We start from the raw sequence: 13,194 nt of genomic DNA on the forward strand, positions 1-13,194 counted from the left end.
CTTTGATTGAATATACCATATTTTGTTTACTTAGTCAGCAATTGAGGGACATGTGAGTTATGTACACTTTTCAGCTATTATGAATAGTACTGCTATGAAGATTTGCAAGAAGGTATTTGTGTAGATATGTTTTCATCTATTTTTGGTAGATACTTAGAATTGCTGGATTATACACAAATTTATATTTAACATTTAAAGAAGTTTCTAAACTATTTTTCAAAGTAGTTGTACCAAATTTCCTTCCTATCTGCAATTTATGAAGATTCTAGTTTCTCCAGATTCTCACAAATATGTGTTATTGTTTCTTCTTTTTGCTTATGGTCTTTCTCGTTGGTATGAAATAGTATCTTACTGTGGTATTAATTTGAATTTTCCTAATCACTAGTGATGTTGAGCACCTTTTAAATGCTTAGTGGCATTTTCTACATATTCTTTAGTAAATTATATATTCAAATCCTTTGGTAATATTCTAATTGAGTTACTTATTAATATGTAAGAATTTGTGTATCAAACTTAAGGGGCCTTTAAAATAATTTTTCTCCTTGCACGTTTTCTATATGGTTAAATGAACCTATTACATTTTCTACGATAATTTTATCACCTATGCACTAGATTCCTAAGAGGAATTTGCTGTTAAGGAAAGTTAGTGTTTTTGGATTCCCTTTGTTGAGCCACAGGTGAAATACAGGCTCTGATTCACTACACTTCTTGCAGTAGAAAGAGAGCTGTCTTAAGCACAAACTACTTCTTTCTCTGCTCTGAACACATCCCACTCTTGAGTCCAAAGTCAGTTTCCTTCCATCAAAAGGAGAAAGAAACTCCAGAACATGAGGGAAATGTGTTTTGTTTATGTTGCATCTGTGGTATGTATTTTATTTTAGCTTTATATTATTTTCTTTATGATATACTGTGACCTGTTCATTCTGGCCTAAGAGCATTGCCACTCAAAACTTGGTGGATGGTGTTTTCAGTTGGATTGTGGTATAATCCCACAATTAAATATAATTAAAGTAATGTCATATATTTTTAATTCCCAATAACTTTTATATCTTTGTCTAAAGTTATTGTAGCCTGTGCTTTTATTATATTTGTGATAAAACATTTTATAAAGTTTAAGTTAATTAACTAAAATGGTTGACCGTTATATTGCTTTGCTGACATGTTGATAGCCAAATATACTGATTATATCCTATGATTTAATTTATGATTTCAGAATTTACGTCACTCATATATTAATTGCTTTACAGAAAACAAATGGTGCTGTATAACTCTGAGCTAAGTAAGAAATACAAGACACAAAATAAATATTAGTTAAAGGCAAGAACTTTGAAGACATGGCTACAGATCTGGGTCATTTATACTGCAACTCTGTCACATATTATATTAACATTGATTATTTCATGGAATTGCTTGAGACTTAAAATGGGTGCTATATATGTAAATGTATATAATATGTGTTATATATTGCTTAATATAGTGCATAGAAACATGGTAAATTTTAACTATTTCATTAAAATCTAAAAACTATGACATTTATTCATGTAACTTTATTTCCCTTCCTGTAGTGAAACAAAAAGCAGTTAGGAAAGCAGACAAAACATTGTGCTGTCCTGGCGCTTCCACTCTAATACAGATGGATTGGTTTTAACTTCATTAAAAAGTCATCTTATTGTACAAGAGTTTTGGTATTTCTAGTCTATCCTTAAATATATAGCAACAATAAGAAATCCATATAGTATATTACACAGAAGGGCATTATCATAGAAATATCACACCTGCTGAAAAGAATAATTAGTGGAATAGTTCTGCATTTGTACTCTACGTTTTGTTTTGAAGAAATAACACTGTTTTTTTTCTGAGAGCAAGAGTAATTTAAGTATAAGACAAAATACTGCCATAAAAAACAGGGATTTCTAATAGTTACCTCATAATGTGAGATTACTTGACTGAATATGATTTGGCCGAGTGGCAAAGGGAATTGAAACTTTTAAATCCTGTAAATGAGATGCAATTAAACTCTGTTATAAAGTCTAAGTTGTTCAATTTAAAGGTTAACTTTAATTTCTTGTGTTGTTCCATAGTGATTTAAGCGAGGCTTTCTTGTTAAACTCTGTGCTCTTCATATACACGAATACAGCACTTTCCCTAAATACTGAGAATGGAAAAATCCTCCTACGTCCCGCATCTAGACTTGCTGATAAATTCTTGCCCTTTTAATTGTTGCTAATAACTTGACCAGTAAGCAATAATGGCTTGGGCTCTGGGGAGTTGATAAAGTTAATTATTCTCAACAGAAAGCCAACTTGTTCCCATTGAAGGGTCTACTTCTTGCAATAGTCATTTTTACCATGTTCCAACCTTAGCAATGGTCAGATCAAATGACTTCTGAAATCTCTGTGGTTAAACAGAGATTAATCTGTTGAATAAATACTATATTATTATTTGTTAGTTGCATGTTAGATTATGCCCTTTTTACGTCAAAGTAGTATTTTTTAATGTCCTGTAACTGTCAATCTATAACTTATATTTCTTAATATATTTAATAATCACTGAGGTTTCATCAGTGTTACTGTGTAATTATTTGAATGGCACTTATTAATACCATTGATGGAAATATCCAATATTTGCTTTATCACTGATATAAATCAATGTACTTCTGACCTATATTGTTTCCCTTTTTTATTCTATAAGCTTCAGTTCATTGTAGTATGCAAAAACTAACTTGTTCATTAAAAAAGGCACATTTAGGACTACTACACAGGATGAAAACTAGCATGTTTTTGACATAGTAAATTTGGTTTTCATTTATCTTTACTTACCATTTCTTCTACATAATATGTTAAAAAGCGTTTAGAGGTTTGTTGCTTATGGATAAAAGCCAGTGACTCAAGTTACGAATTTCGATAGTATATTCCTATAAACAAAGTCGGACTTTTCATTGTTTTCAGTTTTTAAACTAAAATATTCTTTCTCTCTATTTGATTAGGGACCACAAGGAAAACCAGGGCTTGCGGGACTTCCTGGTGCCGACGGGCCTCCCGTAAGTCGTAGTTACCTGGTCACTAACGTTTCTACATATTATATTCAAAAACGGATTTTACATGTGCTTTAGAAGTGATTTTATAAATTCAGTAATGAAAGCAAATTGAGCCAGGAATTAAACATTAATCTCTCTAAATGCCATTTCATCATGTCACTTCCGTAGTGCAAAATCTCTGAGGAGTTCCCAGGGGTCTTTGGACAACTCAAGGCCAGAATCTCTTATTTTCCTACCACTCACTTTTTTCTTAGCATGCTCTACTTTTTCCGTTGCTATGTCTTGTGTTACGCCCTTTTCTTTTCATAGAAAACACTTTTCCATTCTCTCTTCCTTTGCAAAGTACATGTTTGTAAGAGTTCAGGTGAAATTTCTCACCATTCATAAGTTTCCTCAGACATCGTCTGCTTCAGGAATTTTTTTTTTTACTTTTCTAGAAATATAGCAATTTATTTTATCTTATCACATAGTAATAAATAATGTAGTTATGTAATAATCTCTACAGTTGTTGTTTTGAGACATTTGTTATTTACGCTTCTTTTTCTCTCCAAACTCAGAGCTAGTGTACACAGATCTTCATTCTGCCACTACTTGTCTTTATTGAGTATAATTGTTACGGAGCTGTACATTTTTATTTACTGACTCTCAATACTTGATTATTGACATCATTAGTATTTATGATGTTGCTGTGTTTTAAAATGTCCCATCCATATATCTTAGTTGTTTTTGAAGATATCACATGTGATTATTTGATCAATATGCAAAATAAAAGTTAGATTGAAACACCTTTATGTAAGATTCTGAGACTGGGTTGAATTGCTAAAATGTTTTATGTGTTTTTCCCAAGCTCTCTCAAAAATGTTATGCAGTTGATGAAACTTACATCTATCCCATATAAGCTTATTATGTTTCCTTCCAAATGCCACAGTTTCCAGTGTTATTTAAAGCCATATATACTAATGCAGAATGTTCAACACATTTTGAAACATAAAGAGTAAAACCTTAACAGATTGAAAAAAGGGAATACTTTCATAGTATAAACTACCATTAATTTTGTATCTCACCAATATATACTTTTGGTAAATATAGGGTCATCCTGGAAAAGAAGGCCAGTCTGGAGAAAAGGGTTCTCTGGTATGTTACAAACTATCCATTTAAATGTTCTGTCACACTGTATTTTAGAGAAAATGCCTTACTTTGCTAATTTCTCTGATTTATATATATATATATATACATATATATATACACACATATATACACATATATATGTATGTATATGTATACATAAATTTCTCTGATTTATATAAATACATATGTGATCATTTAAGGATATGAATATTAGACAATAAGTTTCTGAAAATAGTTATTGTGTATCTGTAATATGTCTTTATTTTCAAAAGGACTTTTGCTAACATTTAGTGGAAATCATGTTTTCCTTTAGGTAGACTAGTGAAATGAAGCCAGATGTGGAAAATATGTAATTTTGATCATGTTCTTGATGATGTGAATGCTACAAATTTATACCAGTTTTTGGTTAGAAATCTATAATTGTTCATTGTAGACATTGAGAACAGTTTATTTCATGTTTAGAAAATTAGTTGCTAATTATATATTATTTATATTATTTCACATATTCATAATATTTATCTTATTTTTAGCATGAACATGTGATATAATAAGTTTGAAGTAGGTAGGGCTTATTATATGATCTGTTAATCATATCTGACTTTAGAAACAAATGATAAACTACACAAGAAATTTTTACCAAAAGTAGAAAAATATCATATTCTTAGAGTTTCTTTGGTAAAATTATGGTATGTGAATGAGTGGCACATTCATTGTTTTATGTGTTTAAATGGCAATGGGTCTTTTTCAGGGTCCTCCTGGCCCACAGGGTCCTATTGGCTACCCTGGTCCCCGAGGAGTAAAGGTAAATATTATTTGATTTTCCCCCCATTATTTAATTTAATTGTAAAATATTGTAGTCATTTAATCCTTCTAATTTATTCCATAGGGAGCAGATGGTGTCAGAGGTCTCAAGGGCTCTAAAGGTGAAAAGGTAAAATACAATTTATTTAGGTGATTTTAATTGCTATGCATCTATTCTATAAAAATTTAAATTTATTCAGCAGATATTCCATTTCCCAAATATACTGAGTGACTACTTATATACCAGATAACACAAGTCTAATTTTGTACTCTGTATCCTGGAAACTTTAAAAATATATATATTCTTACATCCTGGGGTGAAGACTGAATTATAAAACAGAAGCAAAGATATGTCATAAACAAAATCAGTCCTTCATCCCCTTTTTTCCTTGCGTATGTTTAACTTTTGTAAATTGTAGGCTTGGCCTTATTCGTGGATTTGTTATAGGGATTGTAGAATATCCAGTTATAAGCATGATGGAGGAATCTTTATTTCCTTTTTTCTTCACTGAAATTCTCAATTTTCATAAATTGAAATGAAATGCAAAATATGAAAGTTAGAAGTACCATGAATTAATTAGGGGAGAAGGAGGTCTTCATATGTGATATTGCATGCACAGCAAAAGTATTAATGAGGAGGAAATAAAGATTGTTCCTTAGGCCTAAAGCAACGTAACCCAATTAACCAAGTGACATACGTGAATTCTTCTTTTACACTTTTCCACCATTTATTTCCTTTTATAAATTATTAATTCAGACCTGATCATTTTAGGACTGGAAAGCTTAGTAACTTGGAAGTGCCGTTTGTTTTTTTAAAAAAAAAAGTCACTTCTTGTAAGGATATACTTAATAACTTAAGTCATCTAATTAATTTTTTAAATTGTGAATGTATTGAAAAACACAATTTTGACAGAAAAAGCATCTAATCCATTATGTTCGCTGTTTAAAAACAATTTTCCCTGCACAAAATCCAAAAAACTGTTACTGATTTTAGACATAGTATGCAGTATTTTTTAAACTAAACTTGGCAACTGTGTAATTACTTTTCTCTCTAGGGAGAAGGTAACGAAGACACTAGTTAATAGGAAGTTAAGTGGTCTTTTTCAACTTTTAAGCCCCTGCTATTGCCCAACTGCATTCATGCAGGGAGAATCCTAGCTCCACAAGGCTATTTTATGGCCAGAATGTTGAAAATATCATGATTTTGTCTTAAAGGAAACTTTTAGACCTGTCAGAATTCTTAGATGTAGGTAGAATACCAGGCTGGATTCCTTTCCCAGGTCTCGGTCTCATGTATCCATAACAATCTGACATTTTCTGGACCCTCACGTACCTTACTAACATACCAAACTGACACTGAGGCATGGCTGAGTCCAAATGTCACTAGGTAAATATTTATTAAATATCACGATTACTGAGGGTCAAAATGCACTAGGCACTGGAGATCTAGAGGTTAATTAGGCATAATTCTTGTTTCTTACCATTTAGTAGAAAGAAAGAGACCTTTGATTTACTAAGTAGAGAATGTTTTGTTACAGTAATAAATGTTCAGTGAGCACACAGGACAAGGCAGTTAATTTTAAGGGGGGGAAATACTGAGGGTATGGAAAATTTCATAGCAGAATCGCCAACTAAGTCCTGAAAGAAGAGTAACGTGTCATCACGTAGACAGAGGAGGTGAAGGATTTGCAGATCTGTGTGTCTGTATAAATGGTTCACTGATGCAAGAATTAGAAATAGAAATACAGGTAATTCGGTTTTTCAAAAATTCAGTCCCTGGGTGTTGGGTGGGAGTAGAGGGGAGATTTAAGACCAAAGATAAAACTTAAGAGGTGAACAAGGGCTAGATCGTGTTGGGAAGGGGAGGGTAAGGGGCAGCTTATATTTAATTTGGAATCATCAAGGTATTTTACAGTAAAAATTGATGTGATCAGTTTTGTATTTTGTAGAGGTCATTTTGGCAGCAGGATATGGAAGTGTAGGTGCCAGTCTCCCTAGCCCTGTTCTCATTCTCGGCCTGACATGTCTTTTTCTGATTTCTGAAACTCTGCAAGTCATATCCCTTCTCCAACTACTAGTTAAGATACCAACTGCCTCCTCACATCTTCTCCAGTCCACTCCTTTCTTCACCAGGACCACCACCAGCACCAGCACAGCACAGCACATCATCATCATGTTTTTCTACTCTAAACACTCATCCTACTCCATCTGTACTAAAATTAATGCAAATGTTCTACCGTCAGTATTGGTAAAACAAAAACTGCCAAGTACTCCAAGGTTCGCAGAAGAGAGTAATTGCTCAATTAATGCTATTGAAGACATGAATAAGTATTCCCTAGGAATTTAAATTTTTTCTTGAGATTAAGAGATAGTAATGAAGCTTACTTGTTAAAAGCCTAGACATAAATATTTCCATAGTCAAAATTTCTTCTCTCTTTGCTAAAGGATGCCCAGTTTGCAGCATCCTTGGTTTGTGCACATGATGTGACAATAAGTAATCTCTATTTAATTATGAAAGAAAATAGTAATTTGCTTATTCTTCACCTGAAGAGAGGTTGTAATATAGAGAGAAAGTTAAGCCAGAGACATTTATTTAAATCACAGGAGACAAAATGCATGGCATAAAATTATTAGTTATATATTGTAAATTAAGGATAAAGACCTCTGACGTGGTATTCCAGAGTTCTTTCAATCTGAAGTTAAAATAATTAAATTTTTACTTTTTCTTTGTTCAAATAATAAAGGCTACATGTTGTTATAAGAGAATGGTTATTTCCCCCATATGAAGGGGAAGATTTAATGGACACATCTGTGAAAAAGTTTTCCAGTAACTTAAAGGCATTAATTATGGGAAAATAGAAGGATACTGGAGATAAAGGGTTAAAATAGGGAAGAGGAGGTTTCACAGCTAAGATTCACATTTCTCAGAACAATTTTCCTTACTTATCAGTATTCATATTTAGATAGCCATATTTTACTTTCATCCAAACCACTGATGAAACACTTGTTTTATTACTTATTTTAGGGTGAAGATGGATTCCCAGGATTCAAAGGTGACATGGGTCTCAAAGGTGACAGAGTAAGTAAAAAGAAAATTTGCACTACTACAACATTTATGTCTGTGCGTGTATTTATTCCTAAGTTAAATAATTGCGAACATAGGATAAATAAAATGTATTATCTAAGATATTTTTCAGTTCTATTTTTATATGAAAATAGGTGTTTTAATTTTTGTGGAGATAAAGTGGTATCAGCTGTCAGATATTATATTAAATCTCTCTGTGTCCTATAACATGTATACATAGACATAGTTTTATATATACATTATTCTTAGCATATTATATGTTATATATATGGTGCTATTGTTTATAGGTATTTTCTAAAATGATCAAATTGATTAATATAATTAATTCAATAGATTTGTGCTAAATGTTATCCATATATAGTGAGCTATGCTGTCTGGAAACTAAATCTGCAAGTTTCATGAATTTTCATTATTTAATTATCTTGAATTTTTGAGTGTAAAAATGGTACACTGTTTTTCTGTTAATGAGTATCTCAAAAACAAAATTGTGTCACCTAAAGTTAATTAAATGTTTTGTTAGGAAGATTTACTTTATAACTAGCATAATAGTCTCTAATAAATTTAAGCAAAAAACTTTGTATAGAATATTGATTTTTCTAAAATGTATGTGGGGGTGATAATTTACACTTTGCAGCTCCTAATACCTGAAATGTGAAAATCAGGTCTAAAATGGAGACATTTTAGTTGTTTTCCAATGTTGCTATCATTTGGCAGGAAAAATTCTTTTTCCTACTACCCTGCTAGGTTCTCAGGCTGTAATCCTGTAAAGTTAACCTGCACAAGGCAGATTAATAAGAGAAAAGCAAACATAAATTTGCTAGCCTGCGTAACATGATTGCACATGGGAGCTCAGGGATGAGTAACCAGGTGAGTGGTTAGAACTTGGGCTTCTATAGCATCTTAGCAAAGAAACAATAAACTTTGAGCAGTGACAAGACAAAGGAAGGGGACTTTGAGTTTCTAGCGCTGTAAATTGTGGGAAGGCAGATATACAGGAAACTAATGGTAGAAAAGGCTAGTAGTGAAGTTCGTTGTGTGGATGGTTCTGGTGCCTGCTTCTGACTCCGGAATGGTGAGGGTCTAGTTGTCTCTAGTGATTAATTCTGGTCATTTCTGGTAGATAGGGGAGGAAAGATACCTTTGCAAATTTATGTCCTGTTTTTAAGCTAGTAAGTGGTGGGTAAAGAATTATTTTTTTCTTTGTCCCTGCTTCTTCTCAATAGCCTTCAGCTCAAAATAATCCTTATGCCAAAGTGGCATATTTTGGGGTGGCATATTCTGCCACCCTGTACTAGCTCATCTTGATTCTTTTTTTTCCCTCTCTCTGTCTTTCTGCAACACAATGTATTAAAATTAATGTGATACATGGTAGCATTGAGCTTCTCTAGGTTTTCAAATGTGAAACTATATTCAGTTATTTATTTATTAATGGAAACATTGATGAAGTCAAACACTTTCAAGCTGCTTTATCATATATAATACGTGAGTAAACAAACCAAGAGTTGAAGAATATAACTTTTTGATCGACTATTATCTCTGCCATTCAATCTCCATAATACTTTAACTACAAGAATGTTCTTACTCTGCGTTTCAGGGAGAAGTTGGTCAAGTGGGTCCAAGAGGAGAAGATGGCCCTGAAGGCCCCAAAGGTCGAGCTGGTCCAACTGGAGACCCTGGTCCTTCTGGTCAAGCAGGAGAGAAGGTTAGTGAGCAATGTTAAATTCATAGGTCCTCTTGCACATGATGCTTCGTTGTCACTTTAGGGTATTTTTAATCACTCATGACATAAATCTAAAGGATTTTATTATATTTTAAGCACATCCATATATTACTTAGAAGTATAATCCTGAGATGGGCACATTTATTCTCCTTCACTCTTCCTTCTTTTCTAGCCTATTCCTCTCCCCATCAGGCACTCTTAAAGTTCTTCTATATTGGAGGCTGAGAATTTGACTGTGATTAATGAAGGATGAGAGAATAAATCAAAGGTGGTCTACCTATAACTTTAGAACAAGCAGAATCGTCTTTGGCCTTCAGATGAAAATGTCCATTTTCTATTCTTTTCACGTAAACGTATTTTTTTTAATAGAGTAAGTGTTTTAAAAAATACTGATGCTCAGGCTGAACTAAAAGAGCTTTTTGTTTTAATCTGGAGTTAACCCAGGCATCCCTATGTTTGAAAACATCCCCAGATAATATTAATATTCATTGCTTTAAGAGTCACTGGGATGTAGGCATTATGTCAAAAAATATTGCAACCATTACATTTATATTTAGATGTAATGTTAGGCATCATTAAAAATGTGCCTTCATAAGATGTTTAGTGATACTGTAAACATCTTATGATGAATCTGAAGTTAAATGAAGAAGAAACTAGAAATATCTATGACAATTGTTATCTGATTATGTACACCAAAGGAAAATATATATAATAGATGTCTTTTGGTGATATAAATCAAATGATTTCCTTTTGTAATATATGATTATTCTCCAGTTTTTTGAAACTGAGCATGCCATTTTTCTATAAAATATGGAAATTCCATTCTACTTAAGAAAACTGTCATCTCTGCCTCTCACCATTCTGTCCCAGAAGGAAAATATGTAAAGATTATATAGGAATTGTGACCAGACAAATAAAAAATCATTTCCTTGTGTCATTATGAGTCATCTAACGTAGATGCAGCTCTTCTGCAGTTTCACACTCCCAGTTGCCGTTTGTGCACTGATGAATATGTCCTTGTGTTTAGGCAACAGAAGGAGAAAATGAGGTTGGGGAGCAAGGGCTTACAAGGCCTATGACCCTCGCACTTGAAGTGCTCACTTGCTAATGGTTTAGGCTACTCTAGAACCTTCCTCTTTTCAGTGCTGCTCTGTTCCGTGTAAATAATCCCACAAACTATTCTGGGGCCTCAGGACTTTACCCTGCAATTCATCTTTAACATTTCATTATTATTTTCCCTTTTATTGAAGTAGCCTATCACCATGCTGAAAATACAAATTTTCTGTCTGGATTTATTTTTAAATGACTCTAAAATGAATGCGTTCATATTCTAATGTAGTAATTAACATAGACCACAAAAGTTTTGTGATCATAATTAGAGAATTTCATTAACTTTGAAATCAGTGGCATAAAACAAGCTATGATCACTTAATGTATCCAAGACATCGTTGTAAGTATGCTTCTTAAGGCTTGTTTGAATATTTTCCATCTGAAGACTGCTCACCTATGCCATGTTGATCTTGAATCAGACTACTCTTTAGTTCAGTCTTCAATGAAAAGGTCATAAACTATATTCCTAATTTCTTGCCTTGCTTCATCCAGTAAAATATTTATTTTTGTTCAGAAAGTCCTTCTCATCTTTTAATGTGAAATATAGTAATTTGGGCTTATTTTTGTTTTTATTATTTTGTTTAAATATATGTGGGAAATAATGATACTGTCTGCTTGCTAATGTTTAAGACTTTGATAAAAAATATTTTATGTATGAAGTGTGCTTTCCTAAGATCTTAAGGAAAATGAGCAACAGTAAAATTTCACAAATATATTTTAATTCATTCAATTCACTTAATAATTGTCTCTCTACTTGTATTTTTAAATTAATGCTTTGTTCAGCATTTTAATGTTAATGTAGCATTTTAAACTTATTGATGTTTGTTACACATCTTGGACTTCATTGTATTTTACCATTTGCACTGGAACAAAATAGTTGTACATTAAAGTTCCCACTTGTAGAAGTTAACACTCCACAAAAATTATCGTCATTTAACTATATCTCTCAACATTTAGTGCATTTATCAACCCAGATTTATTCAAATATTTGAGTAAAAGAAGAAACTTTGCTCAAAAATTAGGTTCAAATTTCTTAGTATAGTTATTTAAACTTTACTTACTCAGTGAAAAAAAGTTAAGTAACTTATGATTGCTTGCTTTGTATTTCCAATGAAGAATGAAATTATTTTATCAAAAAGATTAACTTTAGTTGGAATGATAAGATCTAGATGTACTTCTAACTACATCACTAACTTTATATAGTATTTAATATTGATAAAACTTATGTGTGTTTGTAGCCATATTCTTTAATTAACCAAGAGTCCTAGAATTCTCTTTACTCAGGGTTCTATGTCCCCAAAGAAGCCTCTGTCACTTAGACAACAGAGGTTAAGTTAGCAAGCATTAATTTTAGCATTAGCAACATTTTTTCCCTATTCAAATTAATAAATATAAAGAAAATAAAAATACGGTAAAAACTTGCAAATCTTCCTTTCAAGTGTGCCAATATGTGTTTTTAAATTCTAGAAAAATGACTAATTATTATTTAAACTGAATTCAACTTAGAATTTGTTATTATTACTGTTTTTAACTTTAGGGGAAGCTTGGTGTTCCAGGATTACCAGGATATCCAGGAAGACAAGGTCCAAAGGTAAAACTATTAGCTTGATTGTTATATTTATTAATCATGTATGGTTTTCTTTCAGTTTGTAACACAGAGATGATGAGTCCTTAAAATACGATTTCGCAAGGCGAAGTGAGAGAGTGTACGGGCACCTGGAGTGCAGGGAGTTCAGAGAGCCGAGGTGATTATGCATTAGAGCATTTTAGAGACTGGGTCACGAAAGGAAGGCACAGTCAGCCACTTCCTCGTGACTGCAATAAGGTCTGTTGCAGGACAGCAGATAGGATACCTAGAAGTTATAGGTAGACGACAGGTGGTGGATAATAGCTCTTGATTTCATTTCTAGTTCTCTAAGGGTTTGAATTACCACTTGATTTTTTTTTTAAAAGAAAGAATCATACTTCTTTCATCCTCTTTATTTGCCCTCATTTCTACAGAATTTGTTTCCCATGCTGTAATAGATCACCACAAACTTGGTGACTTAAAAAAATGGAAATTTACTCTTACAGTTCTGGAGACTAGATCAAATGGATGATCTCATTTCAAGATCCTTAACTTAACTACATCTACAAAGGCCCCCTTCCTCCAAATGAAGTAACATTTACAGATTCCAGCATTTGAATATTAGATGTATCTTTTGGGGGGCACCACTTAGCCCACTACACTCAATACACTCAAATTCTATTTTTGACTATTTGAAATATATTTTAAGCAAAAAGGAAGATGTTTTAGAAATATCTGTTTACCTT

General features: G+C 32.5%; 1 protein-coding gene across 3 annotated transcripts in view; it reads left to right on the forward strand.

Annotated features, from left to right (window-relative positions):
- COL11A1 (collagen type XI alpha 1 chain) overlaps positions 1 to 13,194 on the forward strand; it is a 189,117-nt gene that overhangs the window by 87,111 nt on the left and 88,812 nt on the right. For all 3 annotated transcript variants that reach the window (XM_072968109.1, XM_072968110.1, XM_072968111.1), the window contains 7 exons: positions 2,987 to 3,040; positions 4,127 to 4,171; positions 4,914 to 4,967; positions 5,052 to 5,096; positions 7,992 to 8,045; positions 9,646 to 9,753; positions 12,419 to 12,472. In XM_072968109.1, the coding sequence (XP_072824210.1) occupies positions 2,987 to 3,040; positions 4,127 to 4,171; positions 4,914 to 4,967; positions 5,052 to 5,096; positions 7,992 to 8,045; positions 9,646 to 9,753; positions 12,419 to 12,472 (414 nt within the window). The remainder of the gene's footprint in view (positions 1 to 2,986; positions 3,041 to 4,126; positions 4,172 to 4,913; positions 4,968 to 5,051; positions 5,097 to 7,991; positions 8,046 to 9,645; positions 9,754 to 12,418; positions 12,473 to 13,194) is intronic.

This window comes from Vicugna pacos, chromosome 9, assembly GCF_048564905.1.
Source record: "Vicugna pacos chromosome 9, VicPac4, whole genome shotgun sequence".
Classification (NCBI taxonomy): domain Eukaryota; kingdom Metazoa; phylum Chordata; class Mammalia; order Artiodactyla; family Camelidae; genus Vicugna; species Vicugna pacos.